We start from the raw sequence: 20,287 nt of genomic DNA, 5'->3' as shown, positions 1-20,287 counted from the left end.
TGGCCTACCTTTTTCTCATACCTGAGTAGATTCCTTTCATGTCCTCTATCTGTAAGTGACTAATTAGTTTAGTTTTCATTGAGTGGGATCTCCTTTATTCTATTATCTGAGAAGGTATAACAAGTAAAGGAACAGTCCTTAAGCTATGGTAACGTAGCAGAGCTTGTGACAGTTGGACACAGTTGACTCGAAGAGGCAATTAAATCGAGTTTTATAAAGGAATTAGTAGGATTAACGAAAAGTAAAATGTTATGAAGCATCCTGGCATGATCTCACCAAACTTAGGCCTAAGGGGCAAAGGGTATAGGAGAAAAGTTAACTAAAGAAGATATAGTAGTTGTTACTGAGGTTTGCCTGGCTGTAGCTGCAGCCTTCAGTTAACAAACAAACAAGAAAGAAAAGAAAAAACTCAAGCCACACTAGGGATGACTCACAGTGATAGAATCATGCAAACATGACCTAAACTTACTCTTCTTTCTCACCCTGGCCTCTTGCCAGTGCCTCCTGTGACTGAACCAACAGAAGTCAGGTGACAAGGGAGCCTTTAATGCAGACATGGAGGCAGGTCCCTTGGGGCACCCAGTGCTCTCGAGGAGCATGGATCTGAGAGGCCAACAGAAAGGGCCTGGAGCAGAGGATGACTGTGAGTGGGTTAAGGCAGTCATCTTTTTGTGGACCAATTTTGGTTATATCTGAGTGATGAATATCTGATCATTATGCCCTAACCTGAAGGCTGTTGCAAGAAGAGACCCACTGTTAATAACATACTCAGAACCTGAAAAGTTAGCATTACCACCAATCTCGAGTTCAGGTTGGGACCATACTTCATTCTTTTCTTCTCTTACAATTTTTTTTTTTTTTTTTTGAAACAGGGTCTCACTCTGTAGCCCAGTCTGGAGTGCAGTGGCACAACCATGGCTCACTTCAGCTTTGACCTTCCAGGCTCAAGCATTCCTTCTGCCTCAGCCTCTGGAGCAACTGGGACCACCGGTGCACCCCACCACGCCCAACTAACTTCTTAATTTTTTTGTAGATACAGGGTTTTGCCGTGTTGCTCAGGTGAGTCTGAAACCCCTGGACTCAAGGGGTCCTTCCACCTCTGCCTCCCAAAGTACTGGGATTGAACCACTGCGACTGGCCCATTCTAATCATGGCTTAGACATGACCAACCCTGGGCCAAAATTGATAGGGCACCTCAGAAGGGAGCCCAACAGGAGGTCGGTAGCTTTCAGGAGAGTGAAAAGGATGAAAACAGTGAAGAAAGAGGTTCTTTCACAGTCAAGCTTCTTCTAGGGGATTGAAAACACGAGTGAGATCAAGAGGGGTTTTTTTGTTTTGTTTTGTTTTTTGTTTTTTCCAAATGAGCTGGCAAAGTTTCTTTAAAGCCAATTAAACATACCTCAGATTGAAAATGATTTCAAACAGTGGTTTTCTCATTTCAAATCAGTGGTTTAAGGTTCATTTGTGAGAAATCAATGTAACCACATTTATCCTTGGCCTAGTATTGAAAAAAATACAGTTACAGTAAAATGATTTTAGTCTTTTGAAACTGTGGGTAACATGAGTGATTCTGACAGAATGGAAATTTCAGGCTAAGTGTATGAAATTGCAATTCAATAATGATGTGGATTTTTTTTTTTGGAAGGTGCATTTAATCTAAAGGCATGTAGGTAATTTATGTGCAAAAAAATGTATATGTGTTCCAGTAAATGATGTGACCCTGAAACTTTCATGGGGTGGGCTTGATCACATTTTCACAACCCAGCACGTTTCCAGTGCTAGTTAAATAAATGCAGAAGGATAAGGACTGTGGTGCTGACAGCAAGCCTTGCAGAAACCAGCCCCAGCAGAGCATTCCCCTTCTGTTTTCCTCCTTTCAAGAAAGGGCATCAAGCGTTCATTTGAAATTTGTCTCTTAATCTGTTTTCCATTGATGGCGGCAACTGAGAAGTTTTCAGCCCGGAAAAGTCAAGTTAAGTCAAACCAGTTTTGCTCACAACAAGCATACAAATTGGCTATTGTTTAAAAATCAGAACTTAGCCATATGCTTTGAATTTAGAAGTGGGATTACATACTAAAAGGCTGCATGATCCTTAAATCACCCTGTGTGTGTGTTGGTGTGTTGTGTGTGCGTGTGTAGTAGTGTTCTCTCAGCACCCTGTCTTACAGATGACCCTCAAACAAGGCAGCATGACAGTTACCACAGATTCTTCTACATTTACCCATAGATATATCTCTTAGATACTGGAGAACACTGGAGAACTCTCTCCCTGAGAGAATATGTACAAAGTCCTATAAAGCAAATGGAAGATTTTGATAAAGTATTTTTAATAAATAACACTTGAATAAGTGTGTTCTTTTAAAATAAAAAACATGGTGTGAGAAGAGTATATCTTGAAGCTTCAGAAATTCCCCATCAGCTACTGTATATGTGTGAGAAAAATGTTCCACAGTCTAGAAATGAATACAAGAAAAAGAGTAAAGGGACATCTCCCCAGACACCCCCTGAAGTGATTATAAGGTTGGATGAATTCAAAAGTAGCTCTAGGTTGGGTGCAGTGGCTCATACCTATAATCCCAGCACTTTGGGAGGTGAAGGCGACAGATCACTTGAAGCCAGGAGTTTGAGACTATATGGTTCTTGTATTGGTCCGAACCCCTGGAGCGCACCAACAGACAACAGGAGGCTGTTTTTATGAACGCCTGGGTGCAGACAGACTGAGGCCTAAAATGGTGTTGGCACCAAATGAGGATGGGGCAGGGGTTTTATGGTCTCCTGGAACAGGAAGTGTCCCAGTCTGATGTGACTGCTACGTAGTACCCAGATGGCTTCTTTCTCAATCTTCAGGGGTACGTGTCTCTCGGCCAGGGTAGGTGTCTTCTGGCCGGCTCTCTTCCTGCTTCTGCTATCTTGCCGACTCACGTTGCTGGCTCAAGTAGCCTTGCACCTTGGGACTGGGCCTGAGAAGGGAGGAGTTACTCATCTCTTTAAGCTTTCAGGCCCCGGGGAGAATCTTTCATTCCTGTCTATTGGTTATAGAAAAAAGGGAAAGGGGGTGACTTTCTCAATAATTACTTCAGTCGTGACACAGGGGGAGGCATGGACGTCTTGGAAAAAGAAGAAACTTAATTTGTGGTGTATTTGTGAGAGACGGGTTGGTATCCATCATGTCGTTGTAGCAGGAGCATCGTCTCGATTGTATGGCAGTTAACTGTAGTTTCAACAATAATTTTAATGGCTTTTATTATCAGTGGGATAACACAAGGGAGAAACAGGAGACGCCCAGTGATGAAGGTTACTGTCCTTACCAGTGTTTTAAATCCTCCTAAATTAGAGAACCACCTTCTAGAAGATTTGTTGGGTCCCATCCCTTCCAGGTTTGGACTGGTACATGGGTTACTTTTCTGATGTTTGAAGTGATTTCTAGAACTGCTTTTTTGTTATCGTCTATGTTAAGACAACAATGAAAGATTTTAAACTTACCACACACTCCACTTTCTTCTGCTGATAAACAGTGTAATGCTAGCCTGTTTTGACACATTGCTGCATGCATTTGGTTTTGTTGTTGTGTGGGCATTTCCAGGGCTGAGGTGGTTTGGTTAGCGATTATCTCTAGAACCACCCGTAGTCTAATTATTCTATTTAGCAAGTATATGGGAGTACAATAACCCCATGAACCATCCTCAGCCCAAGTGGCACGACCATAATATTCAATGATCTGTTGCGGAGGTCGTTCATCCTCTTGCCATCTTTGGCTTCCTTCTACCTTTAAGGATCATTTTTCTTTGTTTAGGTTCTTAAATACAGGGACTCTGAGGGTGTTGCCCACTGTTAATGCTCTAGAGGAAGGAGTAGCCTTGGGGGTGAGCTTGACCCTGGTGTGATGGACCGAGTGGAGGAGTCCTTGGACTCTCACTGTAGTTGGCATGCTGAGTATCACAGTGTAGGGGCCTGGCCACTTCGGTTGTAGCTATTGGTGAGGGTTGGGTTGGCAGATAAACACATCTGTGCCTGCAAAACAGTTATGTTGAGAGGACAAGGATCTGTTGACAGGAAGAGGCATGGTCTCATCTGCTGCTTCATGAATGAAAGACCATGTCTGGATTAAGGAGTGGAGGTAATTCATGAGTGACTCAGAGTTTGGTAAGGATGGAGGCCCTAAAACAAAAGTTCGGCCTTACATGATTTCAAAGGGACTACAAAAAGAGCGTTCTTTTGGTGTTGTGTGGAGTCTTATGAGGGTGAACGGGAGATATTTTTGTCCAAGACTAGCAGGTTTCTAGAGCTAGCTTGCTGAGTTGGGCTTTAAGGACAGAGTTAATTTTTCAACTTTGCCTGAAGATTGAGGCCTGTAGGGTGTGTGGAGAACCCATTTTATACCTAAGGATGTAGAGACACCATAGGTAATTTGGCTGATGAAGGTCGGCTCGTTTTCAGACTGGATGGATGTTGGGAGTCCGAAACGGGGAATTATATACATGATGAGAGTTTGTGTGATGACATTTGAACCTTCTGAAGTTGTTGGGAATGCTTCTACCCGTGCGGAGAAAGTACAGACACAGACTAGAAGATAGTGGAGCAATTTATCGGGCAGCATGTGAGTGAAGTCTACTTGCCAATCTTGCCTCGGTACCTGGCCCTGGGCTTGGTGGGTATGAAAAGGCGGCAGTCAGAGGGAACCCTGGAGTGATACTGTGTGGCAGAGAGAGCAGGATTGGGTAATCTCTCGAACACAGCTGGAAAGGTGAGGACAAGTGAGGATAGGGCGGAGAAGTTGCAGGAGAGGTTTGTACCTCACATGGAAAGAGTTGTGGAGGCTTTAGAGGATAGATTGTTTGAGAGTGAGGAAGAACGAAGAACCCTTCCTTGACATACCATGGTCCTTGCTTTTGAAGGTTTTGGGCTCGGAAGTCCTCCTTTTCTTCTGAGGAGTAAGGAGGAGAGAACAAGGACAGGGACAAAGCGTGGCCGGGTTTAGACGGGACCTGGTTAGCATGGTGATGTGGGAAGTCTCTATGAATAGAACATACAGTTGGAGGAGCTGTGGGGCAGAGATGAGACAGTACACTGTGGTGAGCTAGCATGTCTTTGATGTTATGGGTTGAATAAACTGTTAGGTTTGCATGGAGAGATAGTTTTAGGCTTCCAAGGGCGAGGACAGCGGCTGCTGCCAATGCTCAGAGGAAGGCAGGCCATCTGAGAACTGTGGCTTGAAGCCGTTTAGAGAGGTAGGCAACAACCTGGAGGGTGGGTCCCTTAAGACTGGGTCAGGACACCTAGTTCAATTCCACACCATTCATCAGGATAGAGGGAGAAAAGTTTGGTGAACTCTGGGAGAGTGAGGACAGGAGCTGAGGTGAGAGCTTTCTGGAGTAGATGGAAAGGTTGGGTAATAGGCTGTGCGGGGTTTGAAGGCTCAGAGAGAGAGCCTTTAGCTGATTGGTTAAACGGTTTGGCAAGTAGACTGAAGGAGGGAACCCAGAGCCTAAAATATCCCACTAGTCCTAGAAAAGAGATAATTTCTTGCTTAGTTTGTGGAGGCAGGAGGGACTGGAGGAGGGATATGCAGTTGGTTGTGAGCCCTCGGGTTCACAGGGTAAGAGCTAGGCCTAGATAGGTGACTGAGGGGGTGCATATTTGTGTTTTCTTAGGGGAGACCCAATACCCCCATTCTGCCAAAAAGTTTAAAAGGAAGAGATAGTATGGACGTTGCAGTGTCTTGGAGAGGGGCTACACAGGAGCAGATCATTCACATTGAGGGAGAGTGGATGGCTTTAGGGATAAGGTACAGAGGTCGTGAGCAAGGGCCTGTCCAAAAAGGTGGGGGTTGCCTCTGAAACCTTGAGGTAGTACACTCCAGGTGACCGACGTGAAAGGTAGGTGTCAGGGTTTTCCTAAGTAAAGGCAAAGAGGTTTTGGGAATCAGGGTGTAAAGGAATTGTGAAAAAGAGCATCCTTTATGTTTAGAACAGAAAAAGGGGTGGCATTGAAGGGAATTGCGGAAAGTAAAGTATATGGGTTAGGAACTACTGAACATACTGGGAGTACAGCTTGGCTAGTGAGTCTGAGGTCCTGGACAAAGCAATAAGTTCCATCTGGCTTTTTTACAGTTAGAGAGGGTGTGTTAAAAGGGGAGTTTGTTGGGCAGAGTAGGTGACTGGCAAGGAGGCAAGAAATGATAGGCTTTAGGCATATGAGAGCTGCTTAAGGGATGGGATCCTGCTTCGGTGATAGGAACTGGTGGGCTCTTGAAGGGTAATGCAGACAGGGGTGTGGTGTTCTGCAACTGAGGGTGTGAAGTATCCTAAACAATGGGGTTAACTATGGATGGGGAATAAGGAAAAGTTGCATGGTTTAGGGTGGAAGGTTGGAGGAGTAGAAGAAAGTTAGAAGTACCAGAGGGGACTGGGTGGGTGCATTGGGTACTATAGGGAATATGGAAGTGGAGAGTAGTTTGGAGTTTTGAAAGGATGTCTCTGCCTAGAAGCGGAGTTGGGCGTGAAGGCAGGACTAAGAAAGAGTGAGTGAAGGAAAAGGTGTGCAGGGAGAAAAAAAGTGGAGGGTTGGCTCGGGGTTTGGAGACTTATCCATCAAGGCCTACAAAAGAGACCTGGGAGGACTTGGTCAGTCCTGAAAAATTAGGTGAAGCAGAGTAGGTTGCCCTCGTATTAATTAAAACAACAAGAACAACAACAACAAAAACTGGCCTACCTGCCACCATCAGGGTTACCCCTGGCTCAGATGAAGCGATGGTATTTGCCAGTGCATCTGTTCCAGGGCACCATGAGTCTTCAGCGGCAAAGCCAATGGGATCCGAGTAGGAGGTTTTGGCTGACTTGGGAAGGGATGGGGGTGGTCCTTGAAGGGGTCACTCATAGTCTGACTTTCAACGGGGTCCTCCTCAGAGGGGGCATGGCCTGGCAGGCTTACCTGGGTTTGGGCATTGTCTGGGCTAGTGGCCTTCATTGCTGCACTTGAAGCAGGTGCCAGGTGGAGATGGATTCCTAGGAGGTTCCTGTGTGGAGCTGCAGCCCCATGGGCCTGCAGGGCCCCTGATGGCGGAGGCAAGCATTTGAAACTCTGCCTGTTTTTGTCTTTTACTTTCTTCATCATGATTTTTAAAGACTTTGAAGTCTAAATTAAGAAGGTCTCATTGTGAGGTTTGAGGGCCGTCGTCAAGCTTCTGAAGCTTACACCGACTATTGAGGGTGGATTGGGAGATGAACCGCAGGTTTAAGATAGTGGTTCCTTCTGGGCTGGCTGGGTTTAGGTTGGTATACTTTCCCATGGCTTCAGGTAAATGAGAGAGAAAAGGGGCTGGGTTTTTGTCAGGACGTTGGGTGATTTCTGAAAGTTTTTCATAGTTTACTGCTTTATGGGCACCCTTTTTGAGTCCTGCAAGGAGACACATAATCATGTGGTCTTGATGTTGGCGTCCAGGGGCCCCATCTTGATAATCCCAGTAGGGGTCCTGGTTATGGATTCTCTCTGCCCCAGTAGGTTGGGCAGGAGCTTGGTGATGAATTGTGTTAGCACGCACCTGAGTTGGGGTCCAGATATGGTCCCGATCTTCTAGGGTGAGGGCCGAAGTGAGGATAATGTAGAGCTCATGCCTGGTTAGTTCATAAGACTGGGTAAGGTACTGAAACTCCCGAATATAAGAGGTAGGGTCTTCTGGAAATGAACCAAGTCTTTTGTTAATTTGAGAGAGATCAGTGAGGGAGAAGGGAATATGAACTCTAACAATACTTTCAGTTCCTGCTACTTCCTGAAGGGGGCACTCTGGCACAGGCACTGAAGGAAGAGTGGGGCATGGGCCAAAGGTGGAGCCTGAGTGAGTATGGGTGGGAGAGAAGGAAGAACGTGGAAGTGGTTCCTGCTGAGACTTTGAAGAGGGAATGGGGTTTGAGTTAACAGGCAGTGGAGGATAGATACAGGAGTAAGATGGCGGGATGGGTTTACAAGCCTCAGGAGAGGGCTGTGGGGGAGGATAATGGGTACAGGCAATACTAAAATTGTTCTGAGGAGGGGACGGTTGTAGGAGAAGAAGTGGATACAGTTGACTGGGAAGGTGGCAGCTGGGAAGATGGCAGCTGAGAAGATCGCAGCTGAGAACATAAAGAGGAGGCTTGTGGGGGTAAAGGGGAAAGTTGAGAGTGAGAGGGAGGGTCTGGGAGGGGTAGACAGCAGTCTGCTGGATCTAACGAGGAAAAAGAGGTAGGACTGGGAGAAGAAAGGTGATCAGGGTGGAGAGAATTGAGGAGAAGGATTTGAACAGGTGAGAAAGAATTGCAGAAGTCAGGTTGTGATCTGAGTGCAAAAAGGCCTGGGCATAAGGAATTTCTCCCAATTTCTCCATTCATCGGCAATAATTGCTTAAGTCCTTAAAAATGTAAAGTCGAATGTTCCATCTGTGGTCCATTTGGACTCATTGTGGACAAACTAAATTGCAAAAAGGCAAGGCACTTAGGGCGGATATCTTGCCTGAGGACTAAGGTTTGCAGGTTGTTTATGAGGCAGCCTAGAGGACTGTTTTTTGGAATGGAGGACTGGGAGTTTCCCATAACGGAGGGCAGGCTTGGGAGAACAGGGAAAAAGGAGACGGTCCCAGACAGCCAGAGGGAGACAATAAAAGGAGCAATCATCACTGCTGCCTTTTTTGTTCCTGGAACGGGATCAAATGGCTTACAGCGTCCCCCTAAGACCAGATGATCAGTGAGCTGGCACACACTGGAGCCTTCTTGGACCAATGTTGAACTTTTGGACTAGAGAAACCAAGAGATGCTGTGCAGATTCTCCCCTGTTAACTGGGCACCGGGGAGACTTATGAGTAGGCGAATTCAGTGACTGATGTGCATGCACAGAAAGGCGACTGGCGGCTGAGGAGCTTCCTTTGTCTGGCCACTGTGGCCTGCTCTCTGGGCTGGAGGGATGTGTCCACAGGGAACGCAGACATAAGCCCCTCTTGGGTTTTGGCACCAGATGTAAGGTTCTTGTATCAGTTCGAATCCTGAGAGCATATCAACAGACAACATGAGGTGATGTGGAACAACATGCTGTTTTAATGAGCACCTGGGTACAGGCAGGCTGAGGCCTAAAATGGCTCAGCACCAAATGAGGATGGGGCAGGGGTTTTACGGTCTCCTGGAAACAGGAAGTGTTCCAGTCTGACATGACTGCTACATAGTACCCACATGGACTCGTTCTTGATCTTCAGAGGTACATGTCTTCTGGCCAGGGTAGGTGTCTTCTGGCTGGCTCTCTTTCTGCTTCTGTTATCTTGATGACGCACGCTGCTGGCTCAAGTAGCCTTGTGCCTTGGGACTGGACTTGAGAGGGAGAAGTTACTCATCCCTTCAAACTTTCAGGCTTGGGGAGAATCTTTCAGAGACCAGTCTGGGCAACATGGCAAAACCCCATTTCTACTAAAAATACAAAAATTAGGTGGGTGTGGTGGCACATGCCAGTAATCCCAGCTTCTCAGGAGGCTGAGCCCCAATAATCACTTAAATTTGGGAGACAGAGGTTGCAGTGTCAAGATTGCACCACTACACTTCAGCCTTAATAGCAGAGTGGTATTCTGTCTCAAAAAAACAAAACAAAACAAAAGTAACTCTAGAAGTGATTACTTCATAGTTTAAATCCCAGGCAGATTTAGACACAAAGCTTAAGTTTCACTTTTTTTTTTTGTTTCCCTGAGCAGTGTGCTTATATATCTAGCATAAGCTCTGGGTTCCTCTTTGGGGTTAGAGTCCAAAGATGTGTGGCCATGCTCCATGTTCAGTGAGCCCTGGCTCCAGCAAGAGGCAAACATATTCCTGCCCTTCCCTATGCCCCAGAAAATATGTGGTTTCAGATGCTGGAAGTGAGGCATCCAGTGAGGATAGAAAATATGTAGGATTCTATTATATAGAAAATATATCTTATATATTTTCTATTATATAGAAAATACTCCCATTGGGATGTTGAAGGTGCCAGTCAATTTGAGGTTGTTACATTATTTCATAACCAGGATTGTGGTGAGAAAAAGTGGTGTGTCCTAAGATGACCCACCCCAATTCTACCTTGTTTTAGGGAGGTCACTTATTTCTCCATGCTCACAGCCCCTGGGAACCACCATATATTACCCTTGAAATACAGGTGTGCCCTTTGCTCAATTTCTTACATGTATTGTAGGTAAGTTGTTATATTAGCCTGTCTTCACACTGCCGTAAACATGCTCTCTGAGACAGGGTAATTTATAAAGTAAGGAGGTTTAACTGACTCATAGTTTTGCATGGCTGAGGAGGCCTCAGGAAACTTACAATCATGGCTGAAGGTGACAGGGGAGCAGGCACCTCTTCACAAGGTGTAAGGAGGCAGAGAAGGGCAAAGGGGAAGAGCCACACATTTATCAAATGACCAGATCACGTGAGAATTCTATTACAAGAACAGCATGGGGGAAACTGCCCCAATGATGCAATCAACTCCCACCAGTTCCCTCCCTTGACACATGGGGGTTACAATTTGAGATGAGATTTGGGTGGGGATACAGAGCCAAGCCATATTATTCAACCCCTGGCCTCTCCCAAATCTCATGCCCTTTTCACATTTCAATACCAATTATGCTTTCCCAACAGTCCCCGAAAGTCTTAAGTCATTCCAGCATTAACTCAGAAGTCCAAGTCCAAAGTCTCATCTGAGATAAGGCAAGTCCTTTCTGCCTATGAGCCTGTGAAATAAAAAACAAGCCAGTTATGTCCAAGATACAATAGGGGTATAGGCATTGGATAAATGTTCCTGTTCCAAATGGGAGAAATTGACCAAAACAAAGGGGCCACAGGCCTTATGCATGACCAAAATCCAGAGGGACATTCATTAAATCATAAAGCTCCAAAATCTCTTTTTATTCCATGTCTCACTTCTTGGGCACACTGATGCAAGGGGTGGGCTCCCACAGTCTTATGCAGCCCACCCCTGTAGCAGAATTCTGCCTGGATGTCCAGGCATTTCCATACATCCTCTGAAATCTAGGCAGAGACTCTCAATTTTCAACTCTTGTCTTCTGCACATCCACAGGCCCAACACCACGTAGAATCCACAAAGGTTTGGGTCTGGCACCCTCTGAAGTAAGAACTTGAGCTGTATGTTGGCACCTTTTAGCAATGCTTGGAGCTGGAGAGGCTGGGATACAGGGCACCAAGTTCCGAGGCTGCACAGAGCAGCAGGGCCTCAGGCCCAGTCCACAAAACCATTTTTTCCTCCTTGGCGTCTAGGCCTGTGATGGGAGGGGCTGTGATGAGAAGAGTGAAGTGGAAGAGCCACACACTTAATAAACTATGAATTCCATCATGAGAACAGCATGAGGGAAACTGCCCCCATGATCCAATCACCTACCAACAAGTCCCTCCCTTGATACATTGGAATTACAATTAGAGATGAGATTTGGGTGAAGACACAGAAGCAAACCATATTGGTTATTGGCCTATAACCCTTCCCAAACCTGTTGTTTAACCTTGAGGCAGAAACATGTGCTCCAAAGTCTTTGCATCTTAGTAATGTTGCAATTATCCAATAACATTTCACAAATGTTGGATCAATGATGGGAGAATGGTTGGGACAGTGCCTTATTAGGATACTGCTCTGGGGAATCCCCATTCTCACCCACACTATACAATTAGAGATGCCTGGTCAGAGGAGTGTGACAGAAACCTGTGCCAATTTGGGGTTTGCTCCTCTTTAATAGGGAACAGTGCCAGCTGCACCTCTCAGGTCAAGCCTGAGGTGGGCAGAGAAGTAAACTTGGGTGTGCATCCCTTTCCCCTTTCTCACAATGACTCCAATGTCTCCTGCCCTGGGCATTCACTGGACCTTTGGAGAAGTGGCAAGGGGAAGGATGAGAATGGTCAGAGGAAGAGAGTGGAAACTTAGCTACTTAGCTACAAACAGAAGGATTACAGCCTTCCCCTAACTGCTGGATGGCACAGTGAATATCCATCTGACATCCATGGGCAGAAATGGAAGTGCATGACTGCTGATAATGTTATAGGCTTCTAAGTAGAATATTTCTGGACACCAGCCCTTTCCTCTGAATCTTGCACAATTTCCAGATACATTGAATTAAATTTCTGGAATACTTTTTTATTAGAATACTGGTCACATTCTATCATCAAGAATTTTGGGTTAAAAAATTAAGCAAAGGTTTTGACAAGAATTCCCAAAGCATTATGGCTGTGGATTCCCAAGATGAACCTGTGGTTACATTATGGCTGGATTCAGATCAGAAATCTGGATCTTTAATTTTTTAATGAAACCAGGAAGTATAGATGGGTTGACCCTCCTGTGGCTTCCATGGCAATTTATATTTTTCAACCACTTATCATATTGCATGATTGCTGAATTTTTCACCTCACAGCATGCATTAAAAATTAAAACATTTGCACCAATCATTAGGATAATTAGGTACTATTGCCCACAGTTAGAGGCAATTGGTCTGGAGCTCCAGCCATCCAGACCCAAATGGTTTCCCTGGTGCTGAGCTTACTGAGTTTAACTTTTCCTGGTCTTTAAGAACCTCTACATTGCCTTCAAAGAAATGAAGACACTAGCCATTTGTGTCTTTTTGTAGACTCAGTGTCCCTCTTTTATATCTATGGTGGGAAACATGGACAGGTGAATGATGCTCTGCAAAGAGGTTAACAGTGTCATTGAGAAGAGACTTGATTGACTTGATGACACATGGATCCCCATCTAGGCAAGGTTCACTTACACTGTGACTGTCCTCCTTCCCATCTGATCCACCTTTTTCCTAGTTGCTGTGTGTGTGCTACCTTGGGAAGACAACCATAACTGCAGTTCCTCTAGCATCATGGAGTCTCCCCATACCTTGATGTTTCAAGAGACAATGAAACCATATAATGCCTTCTGTTTCCTACATTGCATCTGAAAGGCCTAATTGTGACTCTCAGACGTTCTACCTTAATTGGAGAGCATGATAAACATGAATGTTCATAAAGTGCAATTAATTCCAACTACCTGATGATATTTAACTTGAGTATGAAGACCCCAGACTTTGATTATATATTAGTCAGGATAGGCCATAATATCAAATTTCATTTGTCATTAAGCTACATGTGCATCACAGTTTGGCAAGATGATTCTCCTCATTACAGGCCCTCAGGAATTCAGGATGGTGGAGGCCCCATCTCCACACATGCTTTCATAATACAGGGGTAGGGAAAAGAGAGTGTGCTAAATCACATTCTGGTCCTTAAAGCTTCTGAACACATATAACACAGATTTCTTCCCACTTACATTTTATTGGATGAAAAAAAAGTCATAGGGTGATGACTATGTTCTTTAGAAGGTGAGCAGACACTGAATTTTTGTGAACAGTAATATAGTATACCACTAGCTGCAGGACCTCATTAAAAGAAAGAAGGCATTCATGAATTCATTCAACAGACATTTTTGAACACCTGTTATCTATTAGAACTGTTTGAAGTTCTTACAATATATCAAAAAACAAAACATACAAAGATCCCTGCTCTCATGGAGTTTATATTTTAGTGACAGAAGAAAGACAATACACAATGAACATAATGTGCAAGTGAATTATGTAGTTTTTATCTCCGTATATCTTATTGGTTGTGTTTCTCTGAGAACCCTAACTCAGGGTTTGTTTTGGTGGGAGATAAGTGCTATCAAAAACAAAACAAAGCAAATTGTAGAACAAAGGTGGGGGTTGGGGAATGGTGACCTCTGATCTGAAGTGTCTGAGGAAGAGGAGTGGCAATTTTAAATGGAATTGTCAATGAAGGATTCACTGAAAAATTCATGTTTGAGCAAAGGCTTGAAGAATTGGATAACTCAGGGAGTTATCCAATTGTATATCTGATCATTTGGAACCTGTTAGGGTTCTACTTTGAATGAGTTAGAAACCATCGATGTGTTTTAAACAGAGGAGTGATGTAACTAACATGACTTCTGTTTTCAAAAGGAATTTCTCTGTTGAGCATGAATTGTAGGGTGCAGGAGGAAAATGAGAAGACTCATTGGAAAGCAATTTCAGGAATCCAGGTGAGATATGATGGTGACTCAGACCAGGCTGATAGCAGAAGAGGTAGTGGGAAATACAGTCTGGATATTTTCTGAAGGCAGAGCCAACAGGTTTTGAGGTGATTGAATATGGGATGTGGAAGTTTTTGTCCTAAGAAAGTGGATGGCTAGAGATGGAGCAGACTTCAGATAGAGTAGGGTGTGAATGTCCCTTCCAAAATTCATGTTGAAATTTAATTGCTATAGTAATGGCATGAAGAGGTGAGATATTTAAGAGGTGGATTTAATGCCTTGATAAGAAGGCTTTCAGAAATGGGCCATCTTTTGCCCTTTTGCTTCTTGCAATGGGATGGTGTGGCAAGAAAGCCCTCACCAGATGCCAACTCTTCAGTCTTGGCCTTTCCAGCCTGCAGAACTGTAAGTCAATACATTTCTGTTCATTGTAAATTACCCAGTCTCAGGTATTCTGTAATAGCAGCAAAAGATAGCTCAGTTTTGTATATGCTAAGTTTAAGATGTCTACCAAACATCAAAGTAGAGATACTAATTACAGGGAATATGAAAATCTGGGATTCAGCAGAGAAATTGGAGTTGGATATATATGTTTAGGAATTGTCAAAGTGTAGATGGTATTTAAAGTGATGGGATTGGATCAGATGGATATGAGTGTAGATAATTAGGAGAATAATATCCAGGACTGAATCCCGGAGCACATCAAAATTAAAGGAAGTCATTTAGTTTTATAGGGCTGGTGTGGATCCAGTGCAGTGTTTATTTGGTTCTTGTATTTTGTTTTGTTTTGTTTTTTTCTTTAGGTTAACCTAAACTCATATTGCGTGGGAAAATAAGTTATCAACTGAATGGATTTGGTGCATGAAAAACCACTACTCCCTGCCATCACTTGAAAATTACACTTATAAATCAGGGTTCTCAGAGAAAGAGAACCAATAAGATATATGGAGAGATACATATTTGTGTGTTTATTATGGGAACTGGTTCATGCAATTATAGAGGCCTAGAAGCCCAGTGATCTGCTATTTGCAAACTAAAGAACCAGGAAAGCTGGTGATGTAATTCATTTTGAGTCTAAAAGCCTGAGAATCAGGGGAGTCAATGGTATAAGTCTTGGTCAGAGTCTGAAGGGGTGGGGTCAGATGGTGTAATCCCCAAGCTAAATCCAAAGGCCTCAGAACCAGGTGCTGATGTCTCAGGAGAAGATGAGTAAAACATGAATCATGAAACACAAATCATTTCCCACCAAAATGAATCAATTACCTTTCCAGGGTAGAAAATATTCAATGTGGCTGGCTTTCCACCATGTGGCTGGTTGGTCTCAAGGGTTAATACCATACCTGAGTGGGGATGAGTGTCCTCACTGGCCTCTGTTGCTAGAAGGTTGAATATTTGTCAGCACCAGTACCTGTGTCACTGTTGAGCAGTGGGAGTGAATATTGCTAAATCCATGCACAGCCTCCACTCCTACTACCAGGGCTGTGCCATTCAGGAACTGTTGTTTGAACCCTGGCATCTAATGGCAGAGACTGGTCAATGTCAACTGGCCAAATTATTTTTCTCTGTTTATTGATGATTTAGTGGGGATATTCTTTTGAAGTGCATGTTCTCTAGTGGTCACTAAGATGTAATGCAAGTATCTCCCTGCTCAGGGAGAGAGAGGGTGCAAACTAGCCCATCCTCCATTTTTGTGTTTTTGTTCTATCTGGGCCGTGAACAGATTGAATGATGCCCTTCCACATTGGTGAAGGTGGATCTTCTTTATACAGCATACTGATTCAAATGTTAATCTCTCCCTGAAACAGCCCTCACAGATACATTTAAAAATAGTGTCTCACCAGCTATCTTGGCATCTTTAATCCAAGTCAAATTGACACATAAAATTATCCATCACAGGCTCCAAGGCAATTCAAGATTTTTGAAATGAGATCTGTGACTAGGCTCTGAGGATAAAAACGTAAACAAAAGCGTTCTTATCATATATATATATGATATGATGGATAAGTGAACAGAGAGGGAACCTTCTCCACCTTCTCTGCTGCAAATTTTAGTTTGAGTGAGATCACTCAAATTTTGAGAAGAGTCAAAATCAGTGAGATCACTGTCTTCTCATAGATGAACTGAAAAACCTGGGTTTTATCCTTTATTCTTACCTCTTAACTCAATATTTCTTGTGGCCAAGTTCTACTGAGTCCACCTTAAAAATGTTATTGAATTTACCCTTTTCTTCCATTTTTGATAGGGCAGTCAGTGTCATCTTTTTCAAAAAAAAGAGGGGGGGAAAAAAAGAAAGACTGGATGAAGGGAATGAGGGAGAGAGGAAGGGAGGGAAGAAGTGCTTGAAACGCTTGAAACCCTTCAGTGACTTCCTACTAGCCTTGGGATAGTCTCTGTACCTTTTGTTACCTGTTCTTGATGCCTCTACAAACCTGTGTTAGAGTTCTGCAACTATTTCTTCCCTGGCTTTCATCCACCATGGCTAACACTTTTATCTAGTCTTTATCCTAAATACTTTCCAGGTCTCGGTTTAAATGTCAAGTCTGTGACCTCATTCTTATACTCCCATCAGACTGGAACAAATATCCCTGATATTTGTTTCTATGAGCCCATTTACTTGTCTTATCATTACAAATATGATACTCTATTATATTTGGACTCAGACACCTTGTGTTGCTCATCCAGATATACTCAGAGCCTAGCATTCTGTGAAGCATTCAACCAAAAGTTATTAAAAATGTGAAGTAATAAATGATCAAAAGGACATTAACCTTTTGTTTCTATTGTATAGAGTTTTTGTTTTATACCAGGGAATAAAGCTTTATATAATGGATATACAAAGTGTTTGCTTTATAATGGGGTGAAGCTATGATTTGTACTGGAAAACACTAAAACCATCAGGGGAGCCATTGTAGAGAAAATGCCAAGTTGTTCAAAATGTTTGGACCTGGGAAGGATACAGTAATTCCCTATATCCTATTTCCTTTAAAATGTGAGCTGAAGGGGGATGGTTTCGATGTGCTTAGCATGAGTGAAAGTTTTGCACATTCCCAAGGCACCTCCCTTTCTTTCTCCTCCTCTACTTTAGCATTTCATATATATAAAAAAACTATTATTATTTATCTTGGAGATACCACAGATAACATTATTTTCTTCTTGAATTCATACACATTTATTTAGAATTACTTGTTTCATTCTGAAAGCTGTTTCTTATCTTCCAGTTTTTAATTTGCTAGAAATGTTAGAAAAGATGATCCATAAATGCATCAAATAATTCTTATTTGAAGTACCTTAAATATCAGCATTACTGTCCTGCCAAATATTTCAGATTTGAAACAAAATATTTTGCCTTTAGAGTCTTCAGAGGCATTAGTAGAAACTAAACAGGAATATGCAATTCTTACCTGCCACAGCTTTCTGATTGTTCAAGTGTTCTTGTAAAATGACTAACCAATATTTCAACTTTTTTCTCTTCTTGCTTCCTCATTGTCTCCCTTCCTCTCTTAGTCCCAATATCATCACCCGATGAGAATATGTATGAATTCATGAACAATAAAATTGCTTAACCATTTGATCAAGAAATATTGGAAAATCGAGATGAAGCAGGTCTGGGTAAGAGAGTTGTGAATGGATTTATGGAAACAGGAAGGAGGTGTGGAGATCCTTTTATTACATGTTAATGGTCACTATGGAACATCCGCTACAAAAGAACATCCTACTAAATCACCAATAGACACAAGAGAATATGTGGCCAGTTGACTTTGGTCAGCCTCTGCCATTAGATGTCAGTGTTCAAACAACGGTGCATGAATGGCATAGCCCTGGTGGCAAGAGTGGGGACTATGCATGGATCCAGCAATATGCCCTCCCACTCCACAATACTGACCCAGGCACCAGGGCTGACAAATATTCAACCTTCCAGCAACAGAAACCAAGGATGACCCTCATCCCTGCCCAGGTATGGTATTAGCCCTTGAGACCAACCAGTCATGTGGTGGAAAGTTGAATATCTTCTACCCTGGAAAGGTCATTGATTCATTTTGGTATGAATTAATTCATGTTTCTGGGTTGGATTTACTGTTCTTGCCTGCAGAGCCTCAGCTGGCACCAGTATCTAAAGGCTTAGAGAGTTAGTGATCCACCAACATGGCATCTCACATAACATCCCATCAAACCAAGTGACCCACTTTACAAGAAAGGAGATGCATGAGTGGAACAAACTCTGCTAGTCCCATCACATCCTGCACCATCTAGAAGCTGCCATACTAACAGAGTGATGGAAAGGCCTGTTGAAGGCATAGTGGAGGGGCCACATCATTGCAAGCTAATGTCATCAGGGGTTTATTTAGCATGTGTATTACACCCAGGAGAATGGTGCCCCATCCTTGCAAGGTAATGTCACCACCAGATTCTCCTGGGTGTAATATACATGCTAAATAAACAATCATTGTATGATGCTGTGTCTCCAAGAGGTAAAATATGTGGGAGCTAAGGAGTGGTAGCAGCAATGGCCTCACTTACCATCAATACAATTGACCCTGTAGGGAACTTGTGCCTAGGCTCTGTGAGTTTAGAGGCCCTGGTGCCCAAAGGAGATGTGCTTCCATCAGGGAATACAACAAGCATCCAATTGAACATGAGGTTAAGGCTGCCACCTGGAAGCATCAGGCTCCTCAGGCCAAGAGACCAGCAGGCAAGAATAGGAATCACTGTACCATGAGCGATAATCAATCCCATTCTTCAGAAGAAGCTGAGACTGCTGACACAAGGCCACAGAGAGGCCCCCAGCTAACTTGCCTGGGTGTCCCTTAGAATTCCCTTGCCCATTTTTTTTTTTTTTTTTGTAATAGATGGATAAATGCAACAGCCTCCACCTAATAAAGGCATGGTGATGGGACTCCTTGGGAGTGAGAAACTAGGTCATTCCACCAGCCAAGTAGACCAGCAGAGGTACCAAAAAGGGACAGGAAATCTGGACTGTAAAGTAAAACAGGAAGATTTCCCTAAGAAAAGAGGCCAGCTGTGATCCTAGAGGAGCTGCTCCTTAACATGCAGAAGGAAGTGGATCCATGAAGCACAAGAGCTGAGTTGTCATGGAAACTGCACTGCTCAAACTTCCCATCAAGACTGAAGAACCTAGTCCCCATAGGCTGAAGACAGTCACCTCACCCAATTTCATGCTCTATTCCAGGGGCACCCTGCACCCAACTTGTCAGCACAAGACTATAAAGGCCTTACCCTTTGCCTCTGTGAAGCAACTCTGAAGGTGCGTCCCAGCTTCAGGCTCCCAGTCACTTTGGGCTTACCCAGCCTCTTCCTCTGCCCTATCTTTCTCCCTCCCCTTCCCTCCTGCAGGTTTAGATCCTGAGAGCACTCCTTAATAACCCTCATGCCCACAAATCTCCATCTCAGAGTCTGCTTCTTTGGAACCAAATCTGGGACAGATCAATTTACAAAGATAGAAGAAGGGTTTAGGAAGGCAAAAAGGTTTCTGTTACTATGTCTAGCCCTGAAGGGACAAAGAGAGGAACTTGGAACAAGAGCCATATGGAGAAAACAACCTGTAAGATTGTAGGGATTCAAGGAGAAGCACAAGACCAAGCCCTGGCAACCCCCTTTTCATATCCCTCCCGCCCTTTGATCTCCTGTTAGTGCCTCCCATTGTAGAACCAAACTGGAAGCGATGGTCAGTGGATTCCTTTGTTTGTTTCTTACAGGTCAGCTTCCTGGGGCAGAGAGCATGTTAGAGTGTGGATTTGGAGGTGCAAATGAAAGTTACCCTGTAGCCCACTTGACTATGTAGATTTCTTTTTCTCTTACAGAAAATAGATTAAATTGTGTATCTTCTTTAGAAATAGGGTGTGACTTCTATTTTGAGTTATCTGTGTCATTTAATTAATATACAAATAAAATGGCATGACAGAAAATACTTGAATACAAAGGACAAATAATTAGATCTTAGATAGTAAAGTCAACTCTTTAGATAAGACTTTAGGCAAATGGATTTATAAGTAAAAGCAATAGGAAAACTTGCTATCTAAGCACGAAAAATGATGTTCCTGATGAATTCCTGGAAGGAAGCTGGTGTCAGCCCCCAACTCCTTTCTAGGTCTCTATCTAGCCCATATTCCAAATGACCCTGCCATGGCTCTTCTTTTCTGAAGACTTGATCTTTCTCCAGGCATGGATGAATCCACACGTAAGACATTTAAGCAGCCCAGGTACTACATTTAGTAGGGC

The 20,287-nt window shown here is 43.5% G+C and overlaps 1 protein-coding gene and 1 long non-coding RNA gene across 2 annotated transcripts in view; one reads left to right on the top strand and one right to left on the bottom strand.

Moving 5' to 3' along the window:
* Positions 1-19,897, top strand: part of LOC144340290 (uncharacterized) — a 103,747-nt gene extending 83,850 nt beyond the window's left edge. Inside the window, exons 2-3 of the long non-coding RNA XR_013416228.1 lie at positions 873-1,059; positions 17,555-19,897. This is a non-coding gene — a long non-coding RNA (uncharacterized LOC144340290). The remainder of the gene's footprint in view (positions 1-872; positions 1,060-17,554) is intronic.
* Positions 6,728-15,388, bottom strand: LOC144340773 (transcription factor NF-E4-like). The gene is made up of 3 exons (XM_078001380.1): positions 15,314-15,388; positions 8,831-8,993; positions 6,728-7,053 (listed from the first exon to the last, which is right to left on the bottom strand). The coding sequence occupies exons 1-3, from the start codon at positions 15,386-15,388 to the stop codon at positions 6,728-6,730; spliced, it is 564 nt and encodes a 187-aa protein (XP_077857506.1).
* Positions 19,898-20,287: the final 390 nt, after the last annotated feature.

The sequence above is a fragment of the Macaca mulatta genome, chromosome 4 (genome assembly GCF_049350105.2).
Source record: "Macaca mulatta isolate MMU2019108-1 chromosome 4, T2T-MMU8v2.0, whole genome shotgun sequence".
NCBI classification, from domain to species: domain Eukaryota; kingdom Metazoa; phylum Chordata; class Mammalia; order Primates; family Cercopithecidae; genus Macaca; species Macaca mulatta.
This window is presented reverse-complemented; position numbering and strand designations above follow the sequence as displayed.